This window comes from Dendrobates tinctorius, unplaced genomic scaffold, assembly GCF_039654945.1.
Source record: "Dendrobates tinctorius isolate UK_male_01 unplaced genomic scaffold, ASM3965494v1 ptg000011l, whole genome shotgun sequence".
In the NCBI taxonomy this organism is placed as follows: Eukaryota; Metazoa; Chordata; class Amphibia; order Anura; family Dendrobatidae; genus Dendrobates; species Dendrobates tinctorius.
This window is the reverse complement of record NW_027361679.1, coordinates 9,540,711-9,558,557: the sequence shown is the minus strand read 5'-3', so window position 1 is coordinate 9,558,557 and position 17,847 is coordinate 9,540,711. Positions and strand designations below refer to the sequence as shown.

The 17,847-nt window shown below is 41.9% G+C and overlaps 1 protein-coding gene across 1 annotated transcript in view; it reads right to left on the bottom strand.

The window, feature by feature from the left end:
• The window catches only part of STPG2 (sperm tail PG-rich repeat containing 2), an 867,800-nt gene that overhangs the window by 492,512 nt on the left and 357,441 nt on the right, over positions 1–17,847 (bottom strand). Inside the window, exons 7-9 of the mRNA XM_073589766.1 lie at positions 12,696–12,803; positions 6,127–6,286; positions 454–617 (exon numbers count right to left, since the gene is read on the bottom strand). Of these exons, the coding sequence (XP_073445867.1) occupies positions 454–617; positions 6,127–6,286; positions 12,696–12,803 (432 nt within the window). The remainder of the gene's footprint in view (positions 1–453; positions 618–6,126; positions 6,287–12,695; positions 12,804–17,847) is intronic.

Here is a 17,847-nt window from a genome sequence, read left to right as displayed (position 1 = left end):
CTTCTCGGATGGGCCAATCCGAACACGAGCAGGACCTGAGCACATGACCCTCGATCCCCAATGGGAGATCACTCCACGGGCATGCTCAGTGGCCCGACATGAGGACTTAGTCCCTGGAGAATCTCGCCGCAGAGCAGCCTGCATTGTCATAGCTGTGCCAGAGTTGGCAGCAGCAAGCAAACCCACGGAGTTGGCCTGGGCAGAGCGCCGGGACCGATGAATCTGCTGAGCAGGCTCCACTGCGGCCGAAGAAGAATAGGAAACCGCTGGGTGCAAGGCTCTGGATTCCTGCTGAGCAGTGGCAGGAACCCGACGCCTAACACCCCATTAGTCAATCCTCAACTTGTATTCAGAAGATTTTTAGAAGCTTAACTTTGAATAAGTTTTGCACTTTTGTCATTAATTTTGCATCAATGGATAAGACCGATCAGTAAGATGTCCTATGAAACTTACAGTATAATGCCCGGGTCCTGGAGTCCAGACTGCATCCTTATTTGAAATGTACAAAGCACGAGAAGCAGAAGATCCAAAGGCGGATTTGGTTAAGTTCTCTTGATTTGCTTTCTTTAAGCTCTCATTTGCTATGCCATAGCTAAAAATATTGTAAGCACCTGGACCTGGAAGCAGAGAATAATTATTACATGACACACTGACAACGATGACTAATAAAGTAATTAGTTATAGGGGGCGAAACTATAGCATGTGTATAGTGGTTGCCATCGCACCTGGGCCCTAGAGCATGAGGGGGAACCAATGAATCAATTTTGCCTATATGAGAAAATCAACACCATTAAAGAGGTTGTCCACTACTTTAACACTGATGACTTATCCTTGGGATCAGTCATGAATGTCTTAAGGAGCTCCTCTGTTGGACAAACTAAAGTAGTGGACAACCACTTTAAAGGCCCATGATAGTTGATGGAAACAATTATGGAAATGAAATGGTGTTTCTGAATCTTCAAATTATGCCACAAGTTAGTCACGGTTATACTACAGTTCATTTTCTTTTCTTGAGTAATTAGTGCAATTGATAATAAGTGTCAGAATTGATTCAATATGATGCAAGAAGCTTCATGATGAAAGAGTTTCTTAAAAGTTTTAGCCTATTATTAATCTTGGCCATAATCAAGCATACTTCTCTATCTGCGATTATTTTTCCTTTTCATTATAGCAAGCCAAGATTCATTTTTGCTCTTTTTGTGAGGATGATCTAGAGAACTTTACAGTTCAGGCTTCCCACAGAGATTGATTTCATTGCCATTATCTGTGAAATGTACTATATTTAAAGCCACAATTTAGTATTATGATAAAAGATATGAAATGTAGCATCTGGATATATTAGGTCTGAAAAAGAATTAAGAATAAATTCTGCCTCACATGCAACCTATTACTTACTGCAATCTTCAAAAAGAGGTTTTGAAATGCAGAGAAGAGCAAAGTGTTAAGGTGTCCTTAGGTATATCACAATCATCTGAGGTCTGCATTTGTACATACAAACTGGGAAGTAACTGAAACAGTCTTTTAAAATGACCTTTCACCAGTTTGAGCATGTTAAGCTAACCACATCATGGAATAGTGAAGGCAGAGCTAAATGGAAAAGTTTTTATTTTTTTAATTTTTAAACTCAATTGCAGAGATATTAGCTAGTAAAGTTTACATTTCCCCTTCAACCAATGGGTCATTAGCATATATTCATCTCTGGGGTTGCTTATTTTTCACCTACGTGGAATTGACCAATCTTTAGCAGGAGGTGTCATGTAGGGGAAAAAAAGAAAACGCTTCCAGAAAAGTTGAGAACTGTCTTTCTTTTTGTGATATGGAAAGACACATCATCTACTATATAATCGTCTAATTCTGTCTGTTTGTCTGTCTGTCTGTAACGGAAATCCCGCATCGCTGATTGGTCACGCCCGGCCGGCCGTGACCAATCAGCGTCAGGCGCAGTCCGGCCGCGATTTGGCACGGCATTCGAACGACGCACGCCACCACTACCGTCGGGAGATCTGCAGCGCTAGCCACTGATCTCCCGATAGTTGCCGCGGGTCATCTCCTGCCGCACGGGGGTCAGCGGTGACGCAGCCGGGAGATGACCGGCGCAGCGCTCAATGTGCGGATGGTACCCAGGGTCCGGAGGAGAGGAGACTCTCTTCCAGGCCCTGGGTACTATAAATACAAAAATTCCCCATGCACCATGAAATATAAATAAAGAGCTCAAGTCACAAATAATACAATACCAACAAATCTCATATGTAAACTATTAAGCACAACCAGAGATCAAATAGAGTTTTCCAAGCGAAGTATATTTTATTAAAGTTAATAATTAACAGAGCATAAATGCTAATGCAGGTCGCAGCTGACAATAACACAGTACTATCTCAATTTGTCTTATGTAGATAATATATGTATATGCACTTTATGTTTAATTATTTCACATACACCCATTGTCAACACATATTTATATCTTGCCCTTGCAGTCCTCTCTCTGTGCCACTTAATCTTAGCTTCATTTTACATACATCTCATCCAAACACATGTGCATGCCCGCTTCTGTCTTCACTAGGAGCCTTTTGACGTGCTCGGTGTGATATGTGGCGGTATTCTATTGCTAAGCGACGGAACCGCTTGCGTACCGATGAGCGCTGATGATAGACTTCCTTTTGTTAGTGAGGATACAGATGCGCATGCGCCGATAGTGTCTTGGACTTCATGAACTAGATGAGTCATCCATGACGTCGTTTCGACGCAACAGCGCATGTACAGCGCATGTACAGAAATTTATGCCCTTTACTTAGGGATGCAGCTCATTGGCTGACTGCATTACATATACTAAATCCGGGGCACATGTAAGCCACGCCTCCTGAAGAAGCTGCGGCGTAACGCGCGTCATAGCGGCAGGCTGAGCAGCGGTACTTCACATCACATGTAAGTGTTACATATTATTCCAGCACTTGAACTTTATTCAAGTACCTCTATATACAATGGGAACTGTTGTGGCCGCTTTGCCCTGATAAGTTCATGCATGCATCTAGTATATTTTGGCCATATTCTAGCATTTTGTGCGCTAATTAAAAATGACATGCTAATTACTTTCATACTGCCGTTTGTTATACTATATATGCCATACTTGTCTGTTGTTTCCCTCATTTGCCTAACCAGACATTCAGTCTACTACTCTATACTACATACAGTTGTGGCCAAAAGTATTGACACCCCTGCAATTTTGTCAGATAATACTCAGTTTCTTCCTGAAAATTATTGCAAACACAAATTCTTTGTTATTATTATCTTCATTTAATTTGTCTTAAAAGAAAAAACACAAAAAGAATTGTCCTAAAGCCAAATTGGATATAATTCCACACCAAGCACAAAAAAGAGGGTGGACAAAAGTATTGGCACTGTTCGAAAAATCATGTGGTGCTTCTCTAATTTGTGTAATTAACAGCACCTGGCTGCAAGTGTGATTTAGTTATTGCCAACACCTGTTAGGTGCCACAGGTAAGTTACAGGTGCTGTTAATTACACAAATTAGAGAAGAATCACATGATTTTTCGAACAGTGCCAATACTTTTGTCCACCCTCTTTTTTATGTTTGGTGTGGAATTATATCCCATTTGGCTTTAGGACAATTCTTTTTGTGTTTTTTCATTTAAGACAAATTAAATGAAGATAATAATACCAAAGAATTTGTGTTTGCAATCATTTTCAGGAAGAAACTGAGTATTATCTGACAGAATAGCAGGGGTGTCAATACTTTTGGCCACAACTGTACGCAGTCTTTTTACTATGTTTATACATTATATATACTGCTTGCAGTCTATGCAAAATGCCTATTTGGAACATTAGCACAAAGCACTGAAGCACTTTATAATCAGCACTCCATCCTGTTTATTGATTGTAGGTAACACCTTCATTAGGTAACGCACATTATTCAAATAGGTTTGGTGCTGTTCATTTGTATCATGTTAGAAACTGCAAAATTCATTGAGGTATTTTTACTCACTCTTTATTATTGTTTCAATGTGCTATTTGAGATAGTACTGTGTTATTGTCAGCTGCGACCTGCATTAGCATTTATGCTCTGTTAATTATTAACTTTAATAAAATATACTTCGCTTGGAAAACTCATTTGATCTCTGGTTGTGCTTAATAGTTTACATATGAGACCTGGGTACTATAAACCTGGAAAAAATAGAATTAAAATAAAAAATAGTGATATACTCACCTTCCGACGGCCTCCGGTCTCTTTCCCTCCTCTCACCACGCGCCCGGCATCTTCCGGTCCCAGTAATGCATTGCGCGAAAGACAGCTGATGACGTCACACTCTCGCGAGAGTGACGTCGTCTCCGGTCCTTCGTGCTAAGCATTATTGGGATCGGAAGATGCCGGTAGCGTGGGAGAGATCGGGGGCCGTCGGAAGGTGAGAATAACCTTTTTTTTAATTTTTTTTAAATTTTTTTTACATTCTATCTTTTACTATTGATACTGCATAGGCAGCATCAATAGTAAAAAGTTGATCACAATTGTCAAACACTATGCTTGACAAGTGTGACCAACCTGTCAATCACATTCCAAGCGACGCTTCAAATCGCTTGGAATGCGCTTGAATTCCGCAGGCGAAAATCGCGTGAAAAACGCATGTTTTCCGTGGGAAAATGCATGTGAATTTGCATGCGTTTTCCCGCGGCGGGAGTTAGGAAATGCTGCGGAAATTTCCGCAGCATTTCTGCAACGTGGGTACTTAGCCTCAGTGTTACACCCAGCAGCGATCAGGCCCCCGCTGTGAGATCGCCAATCATGGTGGATCGTCCTGGACCATCTTTTGAACGTCGGTCTCCCACTGGCCATATTCTAGAATACCCGATGCATTAGAATCATGCCACCATCTAGTGATTTATAACTTTGCTAGCACTGATCTTATTGCCAGTACCTGTCATGATCCCAGTGCAGGTTTTTGACCTGCACATCAGGGGTTAATGTCTTGAGCTCAGTGCAGGCTTTGACCTGCATGCCTGGGGTTAATTATTGTTTCCTATGGACCAGGGATATAGGGATATAGACCAGAGGATCGCTCATGGGTCCCTGCTCACTCTGTACATGCAGATTGCCTGGTTCGGGCTTTCCATGCCAAGTACCCATGGAAGCCTGGGGGTCCAGAGGCCCCCCGTTGAGAAGGGGGTCCTGTCATGATCCCAGTACAGGTTTTTGACCTGCACTTCAGGGGATAATGTCTTGAGTGCAGTGCAGGCTTTGACCTGCACGCCTGGGGTTAATTATTGTGGCCTCTCTGTGGTTCAGGGAGAGCTTTTTATAGCCCTGAGAAACTCCAATCCCTGTCAGTTATACTTTTGCCTTTGGCCGAGTGTGTTGACCCCTGTGTGCCTGTTTGTTGTCTTATAGCTTGCTTATATGGTTCTGATCCAGTTCTGTCCCCCGTTGTGAGTTTGACTGTTGATTCTGTACTGTATATCTGCTTTTCTGTTTTCTGACTTCTTGGCTACATCTCGACTGTCCATTCTGTCTAGCCCTTTGATAATTGTCGTGCTATCTCGTGCTTTGACCCCAGCCCGATCTGGTTTATGTCACTGTTTATGCCAATTAGTAACTTTGTTCCGTAGTTACCATTCTAGGAGTTTTTCTGCAGCTCCTAGCTCTCCGGAGTTTAGGCCACGCCCCCAGCAGTCATGTGCTTCAGGTCCTGCGGGTCTGAAGCACGCAACTTCTCTGCTGCTGCCCACTCCACAGGTATCTCTGAGCACAGTTTGTCTTACTCAGGACACACGCACTGGCTCAGTGAGCAAGTGCAGTGCGGTGTTCCTGACAGTACCTACTGTGATTGCCTGTGGTTGAGGGGCATAGAGCAGAGCTGTATGTGATTACAAATACCACCTCATCTGCAGCACTCATCTAACAGTATTGTCATATCGAACAGCTGTTGCACCAATTTAATCAAGTGTAATAATAGCTTTGGTGATTTGTTGGATTATTTGAGTAGAGATTAAAGTATAGGTGCGTTCTTTAGTTTTTTTGTTTCTTTCAAATAAAATATACTGAAACAACATCAAATCTCTGCATTTAGTATATGGGAGTGATACTTTTGGGAACAATACACAGTATTATGTTTTTACCTGGTGTTCTCTGCATCTTTGGCTCCTTAGTAAATCGGACTGCGGTATGGCCAAAAGGAGTCTGTGCCATACTTGATATTTTCTTCAAAGTCTCAAATGCCGTGCGCTGTTCATTATATGTGCCTGGTGCTGGGGTCATTGATTTCAGAGGTAGAAATCGCTAGTGTAGCACACAAGGAAATGCTGATTAAAAACTTCAAAATAGACTGTTTAGATTTTAAAATACATATACAAGCCAAAATTCCCAAAAAGTTGGGACACTGTAAAAATGTTAAGACAACAAGGGTGCAATGATTTGGAAATCTATAGCCGTATTTTATTCATAACATAGAAAACATATCAAATGTTGAAAATTAAACATTTTTCAATTTAAAAAAAAAATATTCATTTAGAAATTGATGGCAGCAACACATCTCAAAAAGTTGTTGTAAGGTTAAATTAGGATGGTAAAGCAAGTGGCACTAATGAAAAGCAGCTGAAGGGTTATTTTCAACTAAGTCACACGACTTTGTACACTGTGTGCAAAATTATTAGGCAATTTGTATTTTTGATTATTAATTTTATAACTGAACAACTGCAGTGCTGTCGGTCAATACAGAAGGTGAATATTTAAGAAACTAAAAGTGAGATTTTGTCTTTCTTACTAGAGAATATCTAGATGTGCATAATTATTGAGAAACAATTAGTATGCATAATTATGCAACTAAATGAAAAACTAAAATTTCCCCATCTCAGTTGTTTGTTTTCAACTGTTAACATGAGAGTAATTACAAAATAAGTCAAAATATGCAAAAATAGATTTCAAAAAATATATTTGCAACCAATATGGTCGCCTTCTTTTCAATAACAGTCATAAGGGTATGTGGTGTTTTTGTATGCCATTATTCATCTGTGTTTTACAGTACCAGCAAAGTCTATGAGATTTCAGAAATCTCATGCACACAGCTTGGATTTTTTGTCCTCAGTATTTTGTGCTTTGCTGAATAGGACACATCACCTTCTTTTAGCGTTTTGTCAGCGTTTTTCACCCATTAATAATAATTAATAATAATTTTTATTTATATAGCGCCAACATATTCCGCAGCACTTTACCCATTGAATGTAATGGGTCATGAAAAAACAAAGGTTTTGCTGCTTTTCTGTGCCAAAATCTTATGAAGTAGAATTTGATTTTTTTTGTCACTAAACTTTATCTGCATGCTCAAAAGACAAATGTAGCATTACAAAAATGCATCAAAAACACAAGAAAAAACAAGCAAAACTTTTCTTTTTTTCTCCACCTTGTTTACTGCTATGATAGCAGGTATTGCTATAGAAAAAAAACGCAGTAAAAATGCCACATGTGAACATAGCTTTAGTCTTCCGTCCATGAAGACTGTCTGTTTCTTAACCTGATAAGAAACTTATTGGTCAGCAGCAACCACATCCTTCCAGACACTGTTTAGAGAGGTGTTCTGTTTTCAGCCCTCGTAAATCTCTTGGGTTTAAGAAAGACCCACAAGTTCCCAATAGGGTTGCGTTCAGGTGAGGATGGGGCCATGTTATTATTCTTTCATCTTTAAGGCCTTTTCCAGTCAGCCAATCAGTGGAGAACTTCAATACACCCAATGAAGCATTGTGCTGCATAAAAATCATAACTTTCTTGAAAGATGCAAATATTTTCCAATGCCACTGCTTGAAAAAAATGACTTCTAAAAACTGACAGTAGGTTTTGGAATTGATTGTAAGTCCAGCTTCAACCTAAAAAGGTCCAACTAGCTTATTACCAGCCCATAACATTACACCACCTCCACCTTGCTGGAGGTCTGTTCCCATTACTTATCCTTCCACCAGGTCCATCAATAGTCACTCTGTCACTCTCATCTCATCAGTCCATAAAACTTTTAAAAATCTTTCATCAGTTATTTCTTGGCCCAGTCTTGACATTTTAGCTTATGTATCTTGTTTAGTAGTGGTCAGGTTTCAGCCTTCCTTACCTTGGCCATGTCTCTGAGCACTGAACACATTGCACTTCTGGACACTCCAGGGAGGTTGCAATTCTGGAATATCACAGCTCTGAAAGATAACGGATTCTTGGTCGCATCACGTTTAATGCTTCTCAAATCTTTGGCAATTATCGTGTCTTTTTTTCTCAACATGTTTTTGTGATTCTGTTGACTATTTGAACCAACACTTGTGATGATTCTGTGATTGCGCCCCACTATCTTAGCAATTTGAGGAGTGCTGGTTCAATTTGTAAAAATTCTAACTACTTTTGTCTTTTCGGAGTCAGCTGCATCTCTTTTTTTGCCCATTTTGACTGAGGGAAAAAAGCTGCCTAATAACTATTCACCCCTTGATAAAGGATGTTTTTATACTTAGGCCACTCCCTCCCTCATTTCATAAATGCATATTTTCTTTAGCAAGAAAAAAGAACAAAATGGAGGGCACCATCACCAAATGTCTATCATGTAAAAGGGATCTGCCAAAAGCATGTGAAGTCACTAGTAAGAATGCAAGAAAAAAGAACATGCTCAGATGGCGATCACCAAAAAGATCATAAAATACAAAAGATACAAATTTTATTAGAATATACAGAGCAAACACATTTAAAAATGTTTAAAAAACCAAGATGCCCAATGAGAAAAGGGGGTACCACCCCACAGACCTGAGTGCAAATGGTAACATACATATAAATGGCACTTTTTTGGCACCTGAGAATGAGGCTAAGTGCACACGTACCGGAACTCTCGCGGAAATTACCGCGAGAATTCCGGAATTCCAGTCCGCGGGAAAATCGCATTTTAAATTCCCGCGATTTTCCCGTGGAAAAACTAGCATTTTGCAAGCGTATTTAGCTTGCAGAATGCTAGCGTTTTCCAAGCGATCTGTAGCATCGCTTGGAGAACTGATTGACAGGTTGGTCACACTCGTCATAAATAGTGTTTGACAAGTGTGACCAACTTTTTACTACTGAGGCCGCCTATGCAGCATCAGTAGTAAAAGATAGAATGTAAAAAAAAATAAAAAATGGTGTTATTCTTACCTTCCGGCGTCCCGCGCAGGCGTTCCCAGTAATCCTTTGCGAAAATACCCGCGATGACGTCAGTTCTCGCGGGATCCCGATGTCTCGCGGTAATTCGCGATGACGTCGCGCGAATGACCGCGAGACTTCGCGATCCCGCGAGAACGGATGCCATCGTGGGCATTTTCGCAAAGGATTACTGGGACCGGGAGCGTGGAGAGAGGCGGGAAGGCTGCGCGGGACGTCGGAAGGTAAGAATAACAATATTTTTTATTTTAAAATTCTATTTTTTACAGGGATATGGTACCCAAAGCCCGGAGGACAGTCTCCTCTCCTCCGGACTGTGGGTACCATCCGCAATTGTTCTGCTTACTTTTCGCATGGTGTGCACAGCCACATGCGGGAAGTAAGCGGAACAATGCATTCCTATGGGTGTGGGATCGCCGCGATTCCGCAAATTAATGAGCATGCTGCGTTTTTTACCACGAAGCGATTCCGCCGCGGTAAAAACCGCAGCATTAGCACAGCATTGCGGAATCCCATAGGAATGCATGGGATACTTATTTTTCGTGTTTTCGCGGCCAAATAGCGCGGTTAAAACCGCCGCGGAAACGTGAAAAAAACGCCACGTGTGAACTCAGCCTGAATAGCAAGAGAGGAAAAAATTGTGCAATTATATGACCTTCATTTGTCTAACAAAGGTCACATTACAAACCACCCTTAATAGATTTGAATTTGATAAACCATTAACAGGAGTCAAATAATGACATGTTAGTGCTATAGGCACAACCTCAAATAAGGAGACCAATTTGTACCTGGTTGTAAAAATAGTATCCATCAGAAAACCTACCCAATGGAAGGCCACTCTAAAGGCACCAGATAAGGCACAAAAATAGCAAAGAAAGGATGGCAACCGTGATGGCAGCTAAATAATACCATGAGAAAACTATCACACATAATCAAAAATGACCAAAAGAATGCATGAATAATATAAATAAATAAAGAGCAGTGTACTGATAGACAACGTAGATACCATCCTTACTTAACATACCATCATGGTATGACCAAAAGAGCGCATGAATCCCCCAGTGCATGCACTGTGTGCTGCAGGGATTTGCCAGTTTCTGACCCAGACCGGAGGGTACGTATGAGGAATACAAACTCCTGGCCCAAGCCCATCTAGTGGATGTGGCCTCACGCTATATACTTATATTGAGTGAGGCCATGCCCCTTCTAATGAAGTGGCAGTCCAGTGGGCATGACCAACTATAGGACATGGTCTTGTGACATACAAGTATATGGAAGCGGGAGTATGTATAAAACATACAGGTGCTTCTCACAAAATTAGAATATCATCAAAAAGTTAATTTATTTCAGTTCTTCAATTCAAAAATAGAAAATCATATATTATATAGAGTCATTACAAACTATTTCAAGTTTTTATTTCTGTTAATGTTGATGATTATGGCTTACAGCCAATGAAAACTCAAAAGTCATTATCTCAGTAAATTAGAATTAACAAAAAACACCTGCAAAGGCTTCCTAAGCATTTAAAAAGGTCCCTTAGTCTGTTTCAATAGGCACCACAATCATGGGGAAGACTGGTGACTTGACAGATGTTAAGAAGGCAGTCATTCACACACTCCACAAGGAAGGTAAGCCACAAAAGGTCATTGCTAAAGAAGCTGGCTGTTCACAGAGTGCTGTATACAAGCACATTAATGGAAAGTTGATTGGAAGGAAAAAGTGTTGTAGAAAAAAGTGCAAAAGCAAATGGGATAACCGCAGCATTGAAAGGATTGTTAAGAAAAGGCCATTCAAAAATTTGGGGGCAATTCACAAGGAGATGAAAGTAAATTTTGCATTTCATTTGAAAATCAAGGTCCCAGAGTCTGGAGGAAGAGTGGAGAGGCGCACAATCCAAGCTGCTTGAGGACTATTGTGAAGTTTTCACAATCAATGATAGTTTGGGGAGCCATGTCATCTGCTGGTGTTTTATCAAGACCAAATTCAGTGCAGCCATCTACCAAGAAATTTTAGAGCCCTTCATGCTTCCCTCTGCTGACAAGATTTTTGGAGATGGAAATTTCATTCTCCAGCAGGACTCGGCACCTGTCCACACTGCCAAAAGTACTAATACTTGGTTTAAAAACAACAGTAACATTGTGCTTGATTGTCCAGCAAGCTCGCCATGCCTTAACACCATAGAGAATCTATGGGGTATTGTCAAGAGGGAGATGAGAGACACCAGACCCAACTATGCAGACAAGCAGAAGGCTCATAGTAACCTGGGCTTCCATAACACCTCAGCAGTGGCACAGGCTGATTGCCTCCATGCCACGCCGCATTGATTCAGTAATTGTGTGTTAGATAGCAGGTACGCAGGATGCAGTGACGAGCAGGAGGCAGAGCAAGAGTTAAAGGGTTTATTACAGGGTATACTCCATGCAGGGAGAGAATGGGCTATGAGGAGAGTAAAACTGAGTATTATATCAGGGTAATTACAACTGTTCATAAAACGGGTAAACTTAACAATCTGATGGTTTGAAGGCTTGAAATCTAAGGGTGAAAGTTGAGGCACTGTCTCCCGACGAGAGCGGCATATCCTGGCTCTCCTAAGTGAGGTCCTGTGACGTACGTGATGTGGCACAGTCTGTGGTACTGCTGGAGCGTGACTCAGTTCAGCGACAGAGGCAGGGGTTAACCTACCCGGCTCTGTATGATTCATCTGGTCAGACTTAGGCCGCACGCCCGCGGCAGTCAGCAGAACAGTGCAGGACAGATTCTCAGTGACAGGGGTGAGCGAGCATACAGCTACTTGTTGCTCACAGTCAGTGTGTGCTTAGGCTGGGGAACTACAGTGTGGGCCTGCACTATTGCGTTTATCCAAGGAGAGTGAATCAACCTTCTCCTGCTGCGCACTCTGTCTTCCCGCCAAGTGTCCTGCTTTCCTGTGAACCATCTCTTTTATCTCTGACACGCCCCCAACTGTTAAGTGCAAAGGTCTTGTCTGGGTGAGAAAGCTTTCCCCCCAGCAACAATGGTGATAGCCTCGATAGTTCCGGAGCCAAAGCAAGATAGGTACCACCGACCCGGTCCATCTTCCTACAGATGCAAAAGGAGCCCTGACCAATTATTGAGTGCATTTACTGAACATACATTTCAGAAGGCCAACATTTCGGATTGTAAAATCATTTTTCAAGCTGGTGTTACAAAGTATTCTAATTTACTTTGATAATGACTTCCGGTCCCAAGTCAGAAGCTGGCAAATCCAAGCAGTGCACAGTGCGTGCACTGGGAGAATTCATAAGTATGCAGTCACACAGATTAACCACAGACTTATTGATTTGAACCGGACCACCCCTTTAAAGCTGGAAATACAGCTTAAGTAAAACCTATATTTATATCAAATGAAATAATAAGAGGACGTTTAGATCTGTTAACACAATAAAAAAGGTATTACAAATATTCTAACCAGTATAAGGTATAATATATTATGTAATAGTTTATCGTATGCGATTATTTACAAATAAACCAATAAAAATCATTTGCTATATTTTCTTACTTTTGAATGTGAAAGAAAAGGTGGCTGATGATTATCGACAGATTTTGTCAAACTGTTTGAAATATCAAAGTAGCGTGTTATTTCATATTTCCCTGGTCCTGGTGTACCCTGGACAAAAGAGAGAAAAAATAATAAAAGATTAAAAAGTAAAGCATTATTATTATTATTATTTTTAACACTCTAGTGATTGAGTTAATTTTAAACTTAGGGGGTTATTCACTTCCAGGAAAATGGACTCCCATGTAAGTAAAATAGATCAAATAACAAACCCAACAAGTACCCATCCTTTCATAGTCCAGTCCTGGTCCTCAACCACACTCCGGTCTTGGTGTTTTGACTACAGCAGTGATGTCATGTCACCAGCGTGCGTGACGGTCTAGCCAGTCACTGAGCTCAGGGCATGTGCACTGAGGTTGACGGCACACAACAATGAGCCCCAGTGTACTTTATAAGCCACTGAAGTTAGTGACTGGCTGGCTAGAGCGGTGACGTCATGTCAATTTTGCAAGTCTACGCAATATGCGCTACGGACAGGACATCACCACTGTAGTCAAAGCTCCGGGTGGTGCGTATATGCTGGATCCAGGTAGATTGGAACTTCTTGCATTTTTTATTTTATATATTTAACTCAGTTTAGGGTACACTTGCCTGAAAGTGGACAACACATTAAATTACCAAGTCTAATTTTTCAAATCTGACATGTTACTTTATGTGGTAATAACTCAAGAATTGTTTCAACATAACACATCCATAAAACACAGATAAAAAACCTCCTTGCAACCCAGATGTTTGAAAGAGGCCTAAGGGTATGTTCCCACGGTCAGTAAATGCTGCGGGTTGGACGCTGCATACACCCGCAGCGTCTAACCCGCTGCGGACAGATGTTACATGAAATCCCATCTCCACTATGCATCGTGAGATGCCTCTGGCTTCCCTTCAGAGAGGCACATGCAGCGTGTCTTTGCAGACCGCAGCATGTCAATTTATGTAGTGGAGATGCTCCGTCTACGCGGTCTAAATTACCCGTAGACTATGATTAGATGCGGTAAAACCGCATTATCTTTTTAGTCACATGTGTATTAACTGCAGGAACGCAGCTTACTACGCATGTGTACTATTTTAAATAATGTCTTACCTTGTTTCAGCTGTAAGTTCGCATACACTGCAGTTCTCACGATGAGCTGAGCTGACCGTGAGAACTGCTGTGCACGTGACCGCCGGGGATTGGGTCATCTCTGGTAACTAGCCAAGTTCTCACGGTCAGCTGACTGTGAGAACTGCAGTGCACGTGACCGCCGGTGACCGAGTTATCTCCAGTCATCAGCGGTCATCATCTTCAAGCTCCACTGTGTCTGGATGTCAGGCAGAGTGGTGGCATAAAGCCGCTGTTCAGCCAAAGACATCCAGATGTAGCAGAACTGGACTCATCGTGGGACAGTATGTATATCTTCTCGGCGAACAGGTATGGTATACTGTTGCTTTTTTATTTTATTTCTCTTAAAGGAGAACGAGGGCTTCCGTGGAATTAGGCGATGCAGTAAGTATGGTTTAATTAAGATTATTAAAGGAGTCTGTGTCATTAATTCAATTACAGGACTTTATTCTGGCTGTGTCTTTATTTACCATATGACTTTATGATTAGTAATGGATAGGTGTCTTATAGATGCTTCTCTATTATTAAGCCATGGGCTTGATGTCACAGGACAATACAAAGGTGACATCAATCCCACAAATATGAACTCCACTTGCCACCACTACCGTGCAAGTGGGAAGAGCCAGGTAAAGTGCCACAACTGATGCATCTTTGGATGCGACAATTGTGGGGTGGCTGTGGGGTGCTATTTTTAGGCTGGTGAGGGTCAAAATCCATGGGCCTCGCCTGCCTGAGAATAACAGGCCACAGCTGTCTGCTTTTTCCTTGGCTGGTTAACAAAAATAGGGGGACCCCACGCTATTTTTTTTTGGAGGGGATACCAATATTTTTGCTAACCATCCAAGGTAAGCAGACTGCTGCGTCCTGGTATTATCAGACTGGTAAGGTTCATGGATATTGGATCCTTACCAGCCTGAAATACCAGTTCCAGCAGTCTGCTTTATTCTGCCTGGTTAAAAAATATAGGGAGAACCTACTCTATTTTTTTACTATTATTTATTAAAAAGGAGGAGGCTTCTCTGTGCTTTCCTCCTGTGTCATGTACTTATGGCTGTGTCACAAGATTCACCATTATTTAAATTAGTACACATGCGTAGTAAGCTGCATTCCTGCATTTAATGCACATGTGACTAGGAGATAATGCAGTTTTACCGCAACTAATAATAGTGAATGGGTAATTTACGCAGCTACATAAATTGACATGCTGTGGTCTGGAAAGGCACACAGCATGTCCGTCTCTGCAGGGAAGCTGTGGGCATCGGTGCATGCATAGTAGGCATGGGATTTCTTGAAATCCCATCCACTGTGCTGTAACAGCTGGATTCTGCAGGTTGGACATTGCGGATGTACACAGCATCCATCCCGCAGCGTTTACTGACCATGGGAATATACCCCAATGTATCTACAAACAGGAAATCACTTTTTTTTTCCTTCCCAGAAGCCAACTTACAATTAGCTTTATTTCAAGTGACAAAAAAAACTCATGCAATGAAAAAATGCATCAAAAACGCATGCAGAAAAAACACATGTAAAAAAACATCAAAATCGCAGTTGACCTGTCAGTGACCTCAGATGCAGATTTGGTGCAGATTTATACTGCGTCAAATTCCTGAGCAAATACTGAGCCATTCCTGATCGTGTGCACATACCCTAAATCCCATACACTTTGATGCAATTTCTTTGCCCATGATAACATGCAGCATAAAGAATGCACCAAATACTCATCGTGGGAACTTAGCCTCAATATGGGCATTCAACTTTCATTGAAAGAATTGTGTCACTTCATGGCAAAACAAGAGAAAGCAAACCATAAAGTAATCCTGATAAATTAAGAAAAAGATTTTTCTTTTAAAAAAAGCATTCAGTGTTGGAAGCTGGCAGCACTTCACAAATGAAAAACTTTTTGCAGTAATATCAGAAGAAAGCTTAATGTTTAATGACATTTCTATTTATTTGACCACCAATTCTAAAATTAAAAATAAAGTTCTGCAAAGCGAGAGAACAACAGACAAAGTACACAGCATGGAAGCACTTTGTGAAGCAATTTTTCATGAAATAAGCAGTGTCATTAAAAAATTCTGACACATAGAAAGACTTTAATGTGCCAGGAGAATGAGCGGAAGCAAAATGCAATCTAGAATTCCAGTGTGGTCATAATACTACATAAAGTGATGAATATTACATGTAGAAATAAATATCTGTCGTATGCCAAAAGTACGAAAGGGACACTTACCAGGCGGCAAACACATGCAGTGATTGTGCTTTAGTAATTTACTGTATGGCAGTCACTTATATAGAAAATTCACAGGCCATGACAATTTCTTGATATATAGATTTTTACAAATATTTTAAGATACCTTTTTTTATATTATCTCAATTTAACTAATTACATAACATCCAGGGCCAGTTTCAGGCAAAATGGGGCCCTGGGCAATAGTTTAAAATGGGACCCAAATGCTCACATATTGCACCATCACACAGAAGCATTTCGGTTGTAGTTTCTTGAGCTGAGTTCAGTTGTTTACCCACAATTTTAGAAAGGTGCCAACAAGTTTATCTGGCCCATGTTGGGGGTTTTGTGCGAAATGATGTCCAAATTGCCTTTTTTTGCATAGTTCCAATACACAGAGAGGAAATAAATGTGTATAACAAAACACATGTAATTGCAATAAGAAAGACATTATTTTCATAATTTCAAGGGTGTCAACTCTTTCGGTCAAGACATACACACACATTATATATATATATATATGGGCACTGGACTATGGTGATGGAGGATATGTATGACGGGTATATGGGCACGGGACTATGGGATGGCGGATATGTATGATGGTTATATGGGCATGGGACTATGGGATGGAGGATATGTATGACGGGTATATGGGCATGGGACTATGGGATGGAGGATGTGTGATTGGTATATGGGCATGGGACTATGGGATGGAGGATGTGCGTATATATATACTGTGTGTGCATATATACATATATATATATATATAGTGGTGTAGTGACCACTGTGTCTGCTAGGGGGCGCTGTGTGGATGTCCCAAGAGAGAGGATGAGTGGCAGAATCCTGAAGGACTGTTATGTATCTCAAGGTGGGTGGCCTTGAGATGGAGATTGATGTGTGTGTTGATCAGCAGTGATATTGCTGAAGTGCTGTGTCAAAGTGTCAGGGAGAAGTCTCCAGGTAAAGTCACCATTACACACTGCGATATCGCTAGCAATATCGCTGTAAAGTCACCGATTTTGTGACGTTGCAGCGATATTGCTAGCGATATCGCTGCATGTGATACTTACCTCTGACCGGCTCCCCCGCTGGTAATCGCTGATCGAGCGAGAAGCTGCTGGACCATTCCTCGTCGGTCACTTCCTGCGGCGCTTCCTGCTGTGACGACGAGCAACGCGTGGACGCGGGCGGGAGGACGCAGCATCGCCGCGTCTGACAGGTAAGTAGCGACTCCCGTCCCCATCTGCCTGAGTGGCAGCTCACTAGCGACCACCTAGCGATGCACCAGCGATCCTGACCGCGTCATATCGCTAGTCGGGATCGCTGGTACATCGCTAGGTGTAACGGTACCCTAACTGTGACGACTCCTGGAGTGGACCCTCTGGGTCGTGGCACCAACCCTCCCAGGGCGAGTGTCAGGGGCAAGCCCAAGGGGGTAAGGTACCATGACTGCTGGCACCAGGTGGCCAGCTCGCAGGAGACACGAGTGAGTGTGTCTGCAGGAGTGCCAGGAGGTGCAACAGAGTACAGGAACAGAGTGTGTGCCAGGAGGCACAACTGAGCATGAGACAGAGCACTAGATCAGAGCATGTGCCCGGAGGCAGAACAGAGTGCTAGGCAGAGTGCAGGTTCAGAGCATGTGCCAGGAGGCACAACAGAGTACAAGGCAGAGTGCAGGTTCAGAGCATATGCTGAGAGGCACAGCGGAGTACAGGGCAGAGTGCAGGTCCACAGCGGAGTACAAGGCAGAGTACAGGTTCAGCGCGTGT